Below are 16,166 nucleotides of genomic sequence, written 5' to 3'. Positions count from 1 at the left end.
GAGACTATTTCATTTATTAAATGTTTTGTTTGATATACAAGTTGTTCGGGTTTTTTATCTAAAAAAGCGACATTAATTTCTTGACGACCTAATATATTTTAAGAAGAGTAAAACACTTGACTAATAATATGTAGGTTTACGTATGAATAAAATGAATTGAATAGGTACTTTAGACAATTTTAGTTTTAGACTTAACAGGCCGGACGTTGTTCAATGGTTAGCGTTCAATTCAATCCTAGAATTTACAGTTCGCAATCCATTGGCTCAAAAATGTTCTCCACCCTTTGGGACAGTGGGTGCTATGATAATGACAGTCAAATCCTACTGTTCGAGCAGACATGAGTAGCCCAAGAATTAGAGACGAGTGCTGTTCACCAACTGCTTTCTCTTTAGTTTATCGTTTTCAAATTAGAATCGATTATATACATAGATGGTTGTTATGTAAATTTATACATAACAGTTGCTGTCAATGGTAAAGTTCTGAACTTCTGTTGGAATATTTCATGTTAAATCCTAACATGTAAATTACTAGCAGAGACCCGCAAAACATATGCGGTCAAATTAGTATCTTTATCATAACAATGCTTCTTTAAATACAGGATTTCTAGAATATTACAGAAGAATTCTAATCGCAGACACCGAAATCTACAAGTTCAATTGTCTTAGGCCTAACATTACTTAAACCTATATTAAGTACGGCCTATATTCGATAGAGAGATACATTAACGCTGTAACTTGTGTAATTTTTTTGTTTTAGTTTAGTTAGGGCTAAACTTTATCGTATTTAATACTATAAATAATAAATTTATGATGTTATTCTACGATCTAACGTTAGACCTTTTTTAAAAACTTTGATAAGCTTTTAATATGTTGTACAAAATGTCTACTAAAGTATGTTTACATTCGTAAGATATATCGTTTAATCAGTTTGACGTTTTTTCAGCAATAACTATTAAGCCTTGCATATTAATTTTTTATAAATACACATATCAGTAATGTCGTTAGTTTCTAAAGGAGGCTGCCAGCAATGTATATTAGGCACCTGTCTTTTTTATTTCTATATTCTCTTTTTACCGAATTTCAGCAAACTTTATAACCTGTTTAATATTTTGTTACTGAGTGAATTTTAGAATAACCAATCGTCAAGGCAATTCCCCGTAATTGAAATAATGCATGAATTAGTTTTGAATTTCTTTGTTATAGTGAATTGAAATTTGTAACTTCTCTCAGAAATTTGTGCTGCTTGAAAGTTTTAATGGGTATTTTTTCTTAGAGAAATGAGAAAAACTGTTGAGTCTTTGTTACATTTATAACGTTAAAAACCGGGTTTCGATACACTTGGGAGGCACAGCACAAATAACCGATTATGTAGCTTTTTATTTAACAACAAACGAACTTCGCCACTATTGCAACACAGGGCTCATTTTTCAACAGGAAAATATATTTCAGCTTAACTTTTAAAGCTCTTCATAGAACGAAGCTCCGTAATCAGCGTATTGAGCCAATTTCTAACATAGTGAATTATAGTATGCAGAAAAATTTGTAATAAACTAATGGAAAAGTTAAATAAAATAAACAGAAATGCCTACAATTTCTTTTAAACTAATGCATCATTCTTCATATTGATTTTCCTGGTTCGAACATTAAAGTTAAGTATTAAATGTATTAGTAAGAGTAAAGAGGACCTTTCAACTTTTATGGGTTCAAGTAAGATAATTTTATGAGAGAAGAATTTTTGATATGCTATATATTGTCATTAGTGGAGAAACTTTTGTGATCTCGTTCTTGTTGTTTTGGGGCCCGGCATGGCCAAGTGGTTAGGGAGCTCGACTCGCAATCTTAGGGTCACGGGTTCGAATCCCCGTTCCACCAAACATGCTCGCCCTTTCAGCCGTTATAATGTTACGGTCAATCCCACTATTTGTTGGTAAAAGAGTAGCCCAAGAGTTGACAGTGGATGTTGATGACTAACTGCCTTCCCTTTAGTCTTACACTGCTACATTAGGGACGGCTAGCGCAGATAGCCCTTGTGTAGCTTTGCGCGAAATTCGAAACAAACAAACTTGTTGTTTTGGCTCACCGTTTTATATTCACCAGTTGAAATTAATTTTAAAAATAAAGGTAGTTTTTCACAGTTGCAGTCTTCATGATGCAATCGGTTAAATGTTATTTGCTCTTCAAATATTTTATTATTATCATTACTAGTAGAATGTGTCGAAATTCGACAAGTTATATAGAGTTGTGGTATTTCGCATTCTTATCTAACCATACCAAATCGAATGTTTGGCCACTAAGATATGTCCTTTCTAAAAGTTCTTTCAATTAAAACTAAACAAAAAACAAAAACACCTCTAGCAGTGTTGATATTGTGAATGTTCACTCCACCTTCAAAGGTTTTAATAGTCATCCCTGTTTATGCACTTGTCAACATCAGAATTCAAAAGTGTGAATTAGTCGTCCATGTTTTTGCACTTGTTAACCGAATTCTCAGAACTAAACAAAACACTAAAATTTGTAAACAAAGTTTTAGAATATTACCCAACAAATCTATTTGAAACCGAAATATAAACAAAACATGTTCAAGCATGCGTCTTATTGTGCAATTTCTTTAAAATATTAAAATGTATTTTTTGATTAACATAAACTGACATAAACAGTATTCTGAAAATTAGCTTTTAAAAAATATTTTTGATGCTACAGCATTACATTATATAAAACGTGTCAAAATTCGAAAAAAAAATATAGAATTGTGGTATTTCAAACCACACTTTGAAATTAAGGGTTGTCGAATTTATATTGGAAAAGTTACCTAAACTTTCTTGTAAACATTTTCAATATCTGCACCTTCAGAGACATAAAATTTTAACCGATCGAATGACCATATCCTGGATAAAGGTACATAGATCTAACCGTAAGAAAACTCGGCTAAGTGCAATCCGTCAGACAGACTTCTGTTTTTACTCTATTATATTATTGTGTCGTAAGATTATTGTGCGTTTCTCTTCTACGAAGGTTTTGCTATATCTGTATTCGGTCTGTGCTCACATCTTTTACAATGTTTCTGTTTTCATACACACATCCCCTCCTTCCGTTCTCACTAGGCATGAATTTGCTTTTTTTCCTCGTTGTAGCTCTTATCCAGTAAGATTTTATTTTATTTCTGTAGTTCAGCGCATATTGAAAGATTTTTGCTATGTTCTATTGCCTAGGCACCGTTCTTATATTTTAAGATTTTGCTATTTCTCTGTTCCACAGCTGAAATTCCGTTGTTATAACAATTTAAAGGCGCCTTCTTTTTCTTTCATTTCATATAACCTCAGATTATTTTTTATTTCTTTTACAGTCTAGATGACAGCAGTTCAATCAGTAGCGGGCTTAGTGACGCCATTGCCGACATAAGCACAGATGACAACTTGACGGGATCTTCATTAAGCTCAGAAACTAATCAGTACAGCAGTATGAAACAAACTTCACGAGATGGCGTTACGAAATATTCTTACTCCACTGAAGACAAGTTTAAAAGAGGCTGGGAAGAACGTGTAATGGGAAAGCCCTCTAACGGTAAATCTGCAAACGTGGAGAAAACGGACAGCTCAATGCAAACAGAATCTAGTGCTTTCCAACAAATGTCATCAGCTGTATGGAAGAAATACCTCCAACAACAGCATGAGCAGCATACACGATCTGGAAAAATTGAATCTGAACGTATTAGAGAGAAAAAAAGTAGTTTTACGTCTTCCTCATCCCCTGGTGGAAAAAAGAGTTGTACTATAAATGGCACAGTTGATAAACATGCATTAGTCGAAAACCAAAAATCTAAACATAAAACTTTAGTTCAAAAACTAGAAGAAGGGAAGAATCGAGAATATGACCCTGGAATTGAAAAAGAGTTACGAAATGGAAGATGTATTAGTCCAAAACCTACCAAAACAAACTCTGACTCAGTTGATCAGTTGATTCAACCAGCACGCGACTCACGAAAAGCTCAAGGTTACAGAACAGCTTCAGTAACTGGGACTAATGCAAATTTTGTAGTAAGCAAAAAGCAAGCCAATACATCAAACATTTCTTTGAATGGCGATAACAAAACAGGCAACTCTAAAGTACAGAGTAATTTCAAAAAAGAAAAGTCTCAAGACATCAAAAATCACGATATGTATTACACAGAATATCCCGACGTGAACCACATCCAATCGTCTAGCTTACCCAGGAACTTATCCACAGCGTCCTCTAGTGGTAAAAGCATCTATGACCGCAAGGAAAAGATGAAAGTATCTGCTAACACCCAGAACAACAATCCGGAAGTGCGTGTTTTTGGTGGGTCAGCAGCTTTTTCTGACAGTGAATACAGTTCCTTAGGCCGAAAAGCGTGTAAACAATACACTTTGATGTCACCAACTGTTGGAGGACTCCGTGAACGTGTTTACGGATCTCGTCCTGTCATTAACGGCTCTTCCAATTCCGACTATGTAATTCTTTCTGGTTTCCCCGCAACTTCTAGAGAGCGCTCGATCCATGGGCCAAGACTTTCCATATCTCTTAGGCCTAACGATGCAGACATGGGGAATTACGCTAATATTGACCACCCAAGTATCAGTAACTCTCTTCCTTCATCCAGTTCCAGTGCCTACGCCTGGCTACGTTATAGCGGCAGTTCAGGGGCTTCAGTAATCTCAGGAGTAGGCACCCGTAGCTGTAGTGCTAGTGGAGGAGGGCTTACTGAAGCTGAAAGTATGGAATCTATATCCTCAACTTCCTCCAATGTACATCCTCAGGTATTGACTTACGTCAAACGTTTGTTGCAGTTATTCTGTTACGTTTTTAATTAACTTTTTCTAGTACCACCCATCCAGTTTATCGAATAGCATTTTGATATATGCCACATATAATTAATATACAAATAGGAGATACTAAGTACCTTTTTATTTAGGTAAAATCTTATATTTAGTATAACTTGACTGCGCCCTCCATGTTACGGCGTACTCTTACAAAGTAATACCTTTAATTGTCTTGGAACGCTTCCCCACTTCCACGTGAAACACATCGGATGGCAAAATAGAAGCAAAGCTACAAAGAACTGATGGCACATAAATTACAAAATGGAGAGGCACCATATGATATATTATGGATCATCAATGACTTCATGATCATGCTGACAAGGAAAACATTGACTTCGGAAGTATCAGAAACCATTCAAGTTTGAGCAAGATTGTAATAATGGTACTTCTGGGGAAATTGATGTGGGGTTTTGTAACTTTCCAAACAATTTCAACCCTGTTAAGCTTCAGTCAAAACTAAACCCCATTTTGGTCTGGTAATGTATTGTTGGGTATAAACGCTGCCCAAAGTTGGTGGGCTTGCCAATAATTCTCATGTTAGAATATTCCTTGTTGGAATGATCCCAAAGTCTCTGATGATCCTAAGAGATTTGATAGCGTCTTCCCAATCTGCAGGCGAGATATCTTTAATTTATTGTAGCTTTGTCTTTTTTTTCCCCCTAAAAATCACTTAACGGCAGTGGTGCAGATTTCTATGGTAACTGAAGGTAGTTCTTTTTTAAGTTACTTATATCTTGAAATAGAGGTCATGAAGGAATTATAAAAATGTTAAAGCAAATAACTTTGTGAATTATAATGAAATAGGTTTTATTTAGTATGTAAGAAAAGTTATTCAACATTTTGCATAAATAGCTTTATTCATTATTTCAGATTCCACTGTAGACTGCGTTATGGTTACAGTACATCGGTATCTATCGTTTAGTAGAGAAGCAAAACAGATTACACATTAACTTTTTGAATGGCGTTAATTTTTCTTTCTTGTATCTTTAAAATGGTTTCGAGGTTTCAGTAGAGTTTTGTCTGTTTTGATTTTACTCAGATCCTAAAAACAAGTAAACGCTAAAAGAATTAATACCAGAATAGAGAGTCTGTTTGAAATTTTAGTGAACAAAATGCGTATACACACAATATATTGGAAATAATTATGGCAACGGCAAGGTAAAAGGGCATAAAAGGCAAATGCTATGGAAATGCCACCCTTTTATCGTATGAAAATTAACTGCACTAGAGTACAGTCATCCAACCAATCAGAAAGTGTCACACTAGTATAAAACTGATAAAAAGTACAGTCATACTATGCCCAGTAGAAGTAGTGTAAATCTATTCATGGTTCTCAGAACTGAAATACTGCATGACAAGCGGGTGGAAATTATGCTCTGTGGCGTAATTGCAGCAAGATTACATATTGCAGAAAGAGGTGTATACAAGACTATGAGGGTACATGAAGATGGCACTTTTAATAATAGAGGTGGTCGAGGTAGCAAACCGAAATTCTCTAAAAGTGATGTTAAGTATCTCGAGTTATGTTTCCTACAAGATAAACAACGGTCAAGTTCAGATCTTGCCCATGACTTTACTGTACATATAGGTGTGAATCTTACCTCGAGAATAGTAAGATGCACATTAACATGATATGGTCTGGTACGTATTAGAAGTTCAAATAGTCCATAGCCGAGTTAAATGGTAATTTAAATTTAGTAGTTAAGTTGTACTTTGGATTTAGTATTTAAATATATGTCGATATATTAGTCAATTTACGATATTTGCCAACAAGATTGATACACACCGTTTTTGTTTTTAACACAAATACGCTTTAATATACACACAACAGTGCAATTTACAATAACAATTATTACAAATAGTTATTAGTTATTACAAACAACGATTTATAAACAAAAGTTTCACAAACTTACAAACAATATAAAGTTTTCTTTCTAGTCTGGAACTTCCTTGATATATTATCGAGGGTTTACGATGAGCGAGTTGATGTAAGCACGATTCGCCGGGAAGCTAGCTAGCTTTATCTCCTTGGCTACACACGCTGTTGAAGTTGGTAATGTTTTCGAAAAAATACTAATGTCCGATGAGAATCCACTGAAGTTAAACGATTTGTAATGTTCGAAATTTATAAATATTCCTGGTCGAATATATTAAATTTTCCGATTGATAAGCATTATAAAAATAACAATTATAGCTTTCGAAGTTTATAGTATGCTGATTATAGCAACTAATAATAGACACTTCCTGGCGCGTGGCATTAGTTATATTTATAGCGTGGGAACGATTTCTAGGAACTTCAATCTTACGTAACAATACTGGTTAAAGCGTTTACATACACACATATATTGTCGATTCTTCCTCTCGAGAATCTTCTACAACTTTGGAGGATAGGCGGGAGTTGCGCAATAGATATCTAACACTACAGGCTATGTATGCTTTTAAATATAAACTCAATCTAAACAACGTTGATATTAAAATAAATTCAAACAAATTCGTTACAGGTATCAGTGAACGTGTAGTTGCTCGAAAACAGCTCCTGCGAAGATGTAACCAAATAATAAACGTTTAAATGGACATCGAAACAAAGACAGTGGAATGAGCAAAGCTAGAAACTTGTGCTCTTTGCAAATAAATTCTAGTGTGAATTAGACTGGGAGAAGAACGGTATCATAGTCAATGTACAACGTGAACAGTGAAGTATGATAGGGATGAGTACAAGATTGGGTTCGAATCTTAGCCAACGAAGTGAATGATATATACAAAATTAATGCTATTCTGATTGCTTAATTGTACAGCAGGATTTTGATCCACCGTGCTATTCTCTGAGGAACGCGACTCATCGGACGGTGATCCATCTTCCATTAATATAATGAACTTCATTAAGCATACAGCAAATGTGGGGAAGCGATGTGCTGACGGTTAAAAAGATATATGGAACATTCTCGACAGTGGCTTGATCTGCACGGAGACCCGATATGAACACTTTTGGGTCTATTAAAGCTAACATAAAACCCAAGAATATTAAAAGGCGATCAAACAACTTGGCTGGAATGTGAAGAGTAATACGAAACATTTGCGACAATATTCCACAGCCGTACATTGATAATCTTGTACCAAGGTGCCATGTTCTTTGTAAAGCAAATTTCTCACATGCAGAACACTAGTGCATCTTACAACTTATGAGCTTTTATTTTGTACTTTCAGTGATAATGTTACATACCATTACCAAATTCGTCATCTATTTGCGGTTTGTCATTGTTGGTAACTCCTGTACGTGTATCTCTCATGCACTTCCATAATTATTTCCAATACTATATAGATGTCGAAAGAAGAAAGAGGGAATATCAGAACATTCGTTAATTTGGAGAGCTTTACATTATAACTGAACAATGGCTTTACATTATAACTGAACAATGGCTTTACATCATAACCAAACAAGGGTTTTACATTATAACTGAACAAGGAGAGGTTTTACATTATAACTAAACAAGAGTTTTACATTTTAACTGAGCCAAAAATAAAGCAATCATCACATGCTTACTGTTTTTATTTAATATTCAATAACTGTTTGTTTGTTTTTAATTATATCAATGTACGTTTTTGAAGTGTATGAAATAAGATGTTATCACGCACACAATTTCCGAGCATCTGATTATTCGCCAGTGAAACTTTACTATGCTCATTTGTTCCTAAGTCATGTGCATAAGCGAATAAAACATTGAAAGCTAAATGTGCTCCTAATTTCGGGATATAAGATAATGGAACATTTTATTTCATTCACATTAAGACTACTTTCACTTTATAACAATGAACCAATAAATCATTAAGAAACAAACCTACTAATATTTCACTGACGTAAACCAATAAAAGATTATCAAGTAAGTCTCGTAGTTCATAAATACAAGTTAATAAAATGTTTTCATATAAGTTTCATAGTCTATGTATATAAGCCAATAAAATGTTTTCAAATAAATCTTATAGTTAATAAATATAAGCTAATAAAAAGTTTTAACTTACTTTCATAGTTCATGAATACAGCACAATAAAACTTTTTAAAGTCTCACATTTCATGAATACAAACGAACAAAGGTTTTTTCAAATAACCTTGATAATTCATAAATACAACTCAATAAAACTTATTTTTCATTTATTTCGAATACTTGTTTATTTTTTCCTTCTGAAGTTTCTATGATGGCTGTCCGTTTATTATTCCCTTTTTTGCTTACAAAAAAACCCACTTGACGTTTTTGATTTAATATTTGCTCACATCATTATGAAACTTGTTCTTCTCTATGAGTTTTCTAATACTGATGAACAAAAAATTAGTGTGATAACTCAAATATATAACCTACTTATGCATTTTATTCCTAAGATCTTGGATCTGTGCTTCAACTTTTTTTTATTAGTCATTTAAAATCATTTTAGGAAATATTTTAAAGGTATGTGAGAAAAATTAGGTTAGAACACAAGTGATTTATTTCTGGTTGTAGGGAACAGTTCATTCAAAACTTTTCAATTTAACAAGGTTTAGTTGAACTTACAGATTCAGCATGCTCGTGCTAACAGCCTGACTCGTGCTCGTCTGATGATCCACCAGAGGGAACTCTCAGGGTCCCCGCGTTTGTCCCGTTCCAATTCGATTAGGTCTACCAAGTCAGAAAAGTTATATCCTTCCATGTTACAGCGATCTGATGAAATGGACAATAACTATTCAGGCAATATATCAGTTTCTGGACATCCGGTCAGTAATGGTCAACCGAACTCGCCCAACACAAAACCGATCACCCAGGTGGGGTAATATTTTTGTTGATAGAATATGTTAGGAACATCAGCGAATAATACAAGCATTAACGTTTTTATTAAACAGGAAAATACCAGGAAGGAATTCAACTGGAAAAGAAATGATAAATAAAAGTTACAAAGTATGAGTTGTTAAATTTAATTCCAAATTTTATAGTTTTCTATATGTCCTGGGACATAAAACTGTTTATATAAATCATTCTTAGAAACCCAAAACTAGTATTTAACATAATGTTTGCCTTTTACAACTATGTACATTTTATGCCCCTAAAATTTCCGTAAACAATTTTTACAACTTTTGCAAGAAACTCAAAAATCAATTTACTGATAAATTCGTTTACTTTCTTGTAAAAACAACAAAAAACGACATTAAACAAGCGTGTTTTGCACATCTATAATCTTAAATAAAATGTTTCTAGTAAAATAAATTGTTTTCCTGGTTTCTTTTTTTTTAAGTCATAATTCAAACTTTTTGTAGTTGAAATAACTTCGGTAATAATATACGCGCTCGACATTTACATAGTAAAACGTATTGTTATTACATACCTGAAAATGTGCTTGTGTCAGTCACCTAATCTGTTTCATCTCCGTTATGTCTTTTTGAATAATAGAGCAGTAATTACTACGAAATCCTGTCATCATCTGGCCATCACTTCTTGTACAATCTTTGAATTTAGGAGAAAATACCCGAAAGCTAAATTTCTCCGGAGATTGAAATGAATCTTACTGATTGTTTGGTTTTGGATTTCATTTAAATTAGGAGCAATGTTTTTACACTAGAAAGTTCGTGGGATATTGTAATTCGTTTATTGACAGCCTTGGCAAAACTTAGATAACTTCATTATCAAGACTAAGAAAATAGACTACAAACTAATTTCAGCTGTGGAACAATAATAGAGCTGAAAAACAATTGTTGACGTGTATTATTTGTTTAGAAATTATTTGTATTTTGTCTGAGATTAATTAATTTTCGAACAACATTTTATTGGGTCAATTTAACTTGAAGCATGTGAATTTTACGCAAGTTTTCAAATAAAAATTAGCAATAAATGTACGAAGAATCTTTTGACTGAAAATATTAGTTGTGTACTGTAACGTTGGAACAAACTTTGTGCCTTCAGTTAAGAACTTCTATGTTTGTTAGAAGGTTAGTTTTGAAAGGAATTCAGTAGTTTGTTATTAATGACTATATGGCTTGGTTATTTCTTAATCTTGTATTTCACCATATTATTTATCACGATATACGCAATGAGTATTGTAAGTATATAACTAATATAATAGTGACATACGTGGATATAATTCCGTGTACATTATAGTTAAGTTTAACTAATGAATAGTTGTGTGGTACATAATATTGTGGTGAGTTTTTTTTATACAATGTTTTTGCAGTAACAAGTGTTAGTTTTTTGTTTTTCATTGTATAATATCTACCATTGCTTTATTGTGTGCAGTTTTTTTTTAAAACGTAAGTAATAAATTATTTATGATGTCCATAGAGTAGTGATGAATTGATTTGGTTGTTAAAAATACTTTGAGTTACTATTTCGTAAAATTTTGTATCATAATGTAAAATGTTGGATATAAATATTTTACATTCATATTGAAACATTCTAGATATATTATTTCAATAGGCTTCTGTGCAGTACACTATTATGTATCGGCGTTAAATATAGTGGTTTTGAATTTACGTTTAATGTAACTGTTATTATTTATATTGAATTTGACTATTATCGAAATGTCGCTAAAACTTTTATGTACTAGTTCTTAAAAATAGTTTTTTGAAATTATTGAAAACTAAGGCATTATTACAAACTGAAAGTTTCAAATGCACGATGTATATTTTCTAAAAGTCAGTCAAGTAAGAAAGGATTTAAAACTTTCCATTTTGAACTTTATAATTCTAGGGGGCGCCACGCTACTTATTTCCTCTTTCTCCAGTCAGCCCTCTACCTCTAACATCAAGTGCCTCGGTAGCGCCACCAAATGTTCGATATTCTGGATCCATGCCTCATTACATGGGAGGACTGTTATCGAAAGTCTGCAACAAAGAAGACGAAAGTAAAAATAAGACTGTTTTTATGCATTTTTTTATCAAGATAAACCCTTAACGTTACACAAGAACTAATTTCTTAAAATGGTGAATTGATAATATGTAGGCAAACAACGATTTATAAGCATAAGGAAGAGTTTTATGAATTGTGGAACATACTACATGTTTCGACAAAATTTTGGTCTGTCTTCTTCAGGTCGAAACATGTAGTATGTTCCACCATCCATAAACCTCTTCTTTATGCTTACAGATCGTTGTTTGCCTATTAGCATAATGTACTTACTTACTCAGGTAAAATGATGAATTACATCTAATATTAGAGTGTACAAGTATATTACAACGTGAAAAGACTAGGCATTGAAAAAAGTAATATGCATTTTATAAGTTGTAGTATATTTTGAGTATTGAATAAAAATTATTCACAATGGTTATCTGAATGAAGATGTTTAATATTATTGTTAAAGCTCACAATGTCGGTCAAACTTTTCAGGTTATTTTAATTATTATTTCAGTGCACTGCTCATCCTTGTCTGTTATTTCTTCCTCTTCTATCTATTCAACGGTAAGAGTATTTACTAAGTTTGATTTTAAATTTAATTTTCACCACTTTATTTTTTACATTTGCAATTTTAACTATTCTAAGCAACAAAATAAAATTTGTAATCATACAAATCTGTACGTTTTTATCCTTGACAGTCACACTTAAGTCCATTCGAACTTACTAGAAATTAGAGATGGGACCGTTTAATTTCAGAGAATTTTTAATCTTTGAATTTTGATTAATTTTTTTTAAAAGCTTCATTAAACTACTGCCATAGACTATTGCATCGGGGTAACTAATAACCACCATAAATATCTTTGCAGCCCAGAGATACTAGGTCGACTTTGAAGGATATACAAAATTTATAAATCTGGACATGTTAAAAAAACTTCTGTGGATAAAAATAGGTTGGACTTAATTATTTCACACAGAATCAATTTAGGGTAAGTAAAACGACCTATTTTTCAGAAGAAAAGACTCAATTTGCGCCTAATCAGTTGATTATTGGTCTAACTCAAAGCGTAATGACATTACAACATCAAAAATGGTAATATATTTAAATTGGCAACATCTGTAAGACCTGTGCGGCATGTTCTGTGTAATGGAAGTTCGAGGCTGGTGTACGCAAAATATACATCATTTCATGAACACTCTGCACCTTTTTTACCTCGTGTAACGCACATTAGTAATGAGATATTCGCGATCGGTCGCGAATCTTGTAAATTTTCACCTAGTTTTGAAATTATGTGGATTTGGAGGCGGACAAATGAATAATTCTAATGTAATAGTGTTGTACTAACTGAGAAAGTTATGGTGGGAGTTTTACGATGTGGGCTACATTCTAGGCATTGGGAGTGGGAGTTATCTGTTAAGTTAATGAGCATGTCCAATAAGGCACTGCGGAGTATTTTAATGAGAAAACCAATAGATTGCCCTAGCCTTGCCATAAAACTATGCCTGATATCAAAATAACAGTATCAAAGTCATGAAATAACTGGTCAAGAGTCCATATCACAACCCTATGAAATACCTTTGGAACCATCTGGAGGAGGATAATTCTAAAAGTTATACCATAACCATCTTGTTGGCATCAACTGGCTGAGACTTGGAAACAGCAAGGGAACAAGATTCCACCATACACTTGTCGAGGTGTTACTAAGGGTTTCCCTGGCATAATAACAACATTTCTTATTCAAACATATCTCAGGACTATACCGTATCAGAATAAAGATTACTATGACTCATTCCTTGACTCAATTTTGGGACATTTGGAAGAACAAAAAGTGAAGAATTAATTTTCATTTGTGATATCATACCGTATTACCGCCCCAGTGTTCTCATGGCCTATATATATATTATTGTTTGTATAGTTACGCATCAGTACAGAAAACCCGTGTGAATTTGACGTAATATTTATGATAGTTACAATATTAAAAGTATTAACGCTGCATAAGTCATTGTTTTCACAGAGAAGAACATTTTACGATTGTACTTTATCAGTTGACTCTTAAATGTTCTACCTTGAAAAAAACGCAAGTTGAAAAGTTGTTTTTTGAAGATTAGGTCATGTTTACATACTGAACCAGTTGTATAATCCAGTATTTAATACTTTACACTTAGACTAATGCTAATAGTTGTTACATTTTAAATAAGAATACTACTTACAACTAATGTGTAATTAGTTATGATATGTAATGGCTGTGCTTTAAACTTTTAAGCAAAGAGTAGTCCTCTGGATATGTGTTTTAATTCAATCTCTGGTCTATTTTAATATCTAAGAACAAGCAGGCCTAAGAATATTAAACAACAGTTATATTTTAGATATATATTTATTATATTTATGATTCGGTTTCATAGGCTGAGGACAAGCAGTCTCAAGAGATTAAAAAGCTTAAAAGGGAATTAGAACAAGCCAATGAAAAAGTAGCTACATTGACATCACAGCTGACCACAAATGTAAGTACCGAACTTTTGTAAGTGCAAAATATTTCCTCTCTGTTTATGCAATAACCTGAACAAACAGTCATTGCCCATTCTATGCTTTGTGCTCAAAAAGAGTTATTTTCTAAGTAGTCCTATAACTAGAGGTACCTTATAGCGCCACCTGCTGACAGTTGTGGATGTTCAATACGAATATGAACGTCTATGCATCAAAATGCAGAGCGTTATTTACCTGAGACATCAGTTTCCAGATAAATCTAAATGTGCATTCTCTAATATTGACTTTAAAAACATGAACAGACTGCTGAGATGTTTAATCGCACACAGTGACATATATCCAGCTAAAAGGTAGGGAAACTGGAATATCTGATTTTTCCAAATAGCAGTATAAACTAATAGAGAGTAACAGTGAATCAAAACAGAAAATTTACGATCTTCCTAGTAATTAAAGATTTTCATTTACAAAATCTATAAGTGTCAGGTAGAATTAATTGTTTTCATATTATTTCTTTTAAATCTAATTTTTAATGACAAAAAAATAAATTATTATGTCGATTGACATACAAGACAATATTTAGTATTTAACTAAACTCTTAAGCTTCGTGAATCTTTGTGTTATAGTTGTTTAAAAAGCTTTCATCGAAAACGAGTTTTAAACGGAAATTTTAAGGCTTTTGTTCAGAATGTATTAATTATAATTCAAAACTTAACGATATGTGTATACGAAGTTTTTGTCATCGAAAATCTACTTGGAAGTTTGTATAATTTACGTTACTTGATTAAGGAAGCACGTTATGCTAACATAATAAGAGATAGGCACACAACGATTTATAAGCATAAGGATAAGTTTTATTGATGGTGGAAGTTACTATTATAATTTACGTTACTTCTATCAGAGGGCAGCACTTTCCAGCAAGTAACAGAAAAGTTATCCTATACTAGCTGGAGTACCTGTCCATTGGACGTTGAAATAAAAACTCGTTTGTAACAAATGATAAGAAATTGTGTTTCTATTTTTTTCTTAACATAATTAACATTTAAAGTGCAATAAAAATACATAAAGTACCAATATGAGATTAGACTAGGGCTCCAAACCCCCTCATGACCTTCCTCATGTCCTGATATATCACTGTGTCAAGTTTGGTGCTTTTTGATCAAGAAATGGGGAAACGTATAAGGAATATATATGTGAAATAATAGACATACGACCGTGTATTTTTTCCGGACACAAATTTTGCTATAAAAAGTAGATTAAATATACAGAGGATTTTTTTGTAGTTGAAATTTATTTATATTATTTCCGAAAGATTAAAAATGAAGCTGCATAATTTCTACAGCTAGAAAACAAAGATATCATATGCTCATTCTATACATTAATGGAAATATATATTAAAATATTGAGAAATTCCATTGGTGCATTTGTGAATAAGTAGATATTTCATTAAAGAAATTATCAAACGTTGATGACATTTACTAGAGAAACGGCATGACTTATAGTTTGTTAAAGAAAGTGAATACTATTATTAAACGTTGTAACTCATTAAACCTAATCAAACGTCTAGAAATTGGGTGATACTATTTGGTGAATGGAGTAACGTACGGTTTCGTTGTAATGTTTATAATATCATAAACTTTATTAATAAATATGGAAAGGTAAATAAGTAAACTGAAGGTTAAACGGGTTATTTCATGATATTTAACCTTCAATGGGCGTAAAACGTAAAATAATGTTTTTGACTATGCGACATATATATCCATTATGTGCTATTTTCGGTGTGCCTGAAACTAAAAGCTTTTGATAAAACACCTTAAAGTATGTGCGTCAGACATTAATTTACCAGAACCAGTAATTAAATTACAGTTCCTTTTGAATTTGCCCGGCATGGCCAGGTGGATAAGGCGCTCGACTCACAATCTGAGGTGTCGGTCGGGTTCGAACTCCGCACTCCCAACCAAACATGCTCCGTCCCTTTCCAGCCGTGGGGCGTTAGAATGT

At 32.9% G+C, this 16,166-nt stretch overlaps 1 protein-coding gene across 3 annotated transcripts in view; it reads left to right on the top strand.

The window, feature by feature from the left end:
• LOC106466497 (neuron navigator 3-like) overlaps positions 1-16,166 on the top strand; it is a 143,069-nt gene that overhangs the window by 60,969 nt on the left and 65,934 nt on the right. For all 3 annotated transcript variants that reach the window (XM_022394525.1, XM_022394524.1, XM_022394523.1), the window contains 5 exons: positions 3,344-4,775; positions 9,382-9,627; positions 11,543-11,696; positions 12,201-12,250; positions 14,087-14,185. In XM_022394525.1, the coding sequence (XP_022250233.1) occupies positions 3,344-4,775; positions 9,382-9,627; positions 11,543-11,696; positions 12,201-12,250; positions 14,087-14,185 (1,981 nt within the window). The remainder of the gene's footprint in view (positions 1-3,343; positions 4,776-9,381; positions 9,628-11,542; positions 11,697-12,200; positions 12,251-14,086; positions 14,186-16,166) is intronic.

Source organism: Limulus polyphemus, unplaced genomic scaffold (genome assembly GCF_000517525.1).
Source record: "Limulus polyphemus unplaced genomic scaffold, Limulus_polyphemus-2.1.2 Scaffold2279, whole genome shotgun sequence".
Lineage (NCBI taxonomy): Eukaryota > Metazoa > Arthropoda > Merostomata > Xiphosura > Limulidae > Limulus > Limulus polyphemus.
The sequence above is the reverse complement of the archived record's forward strand: the minus strand, read 5'-3'. Positions and strand labels throughout refer to the sequence as shown.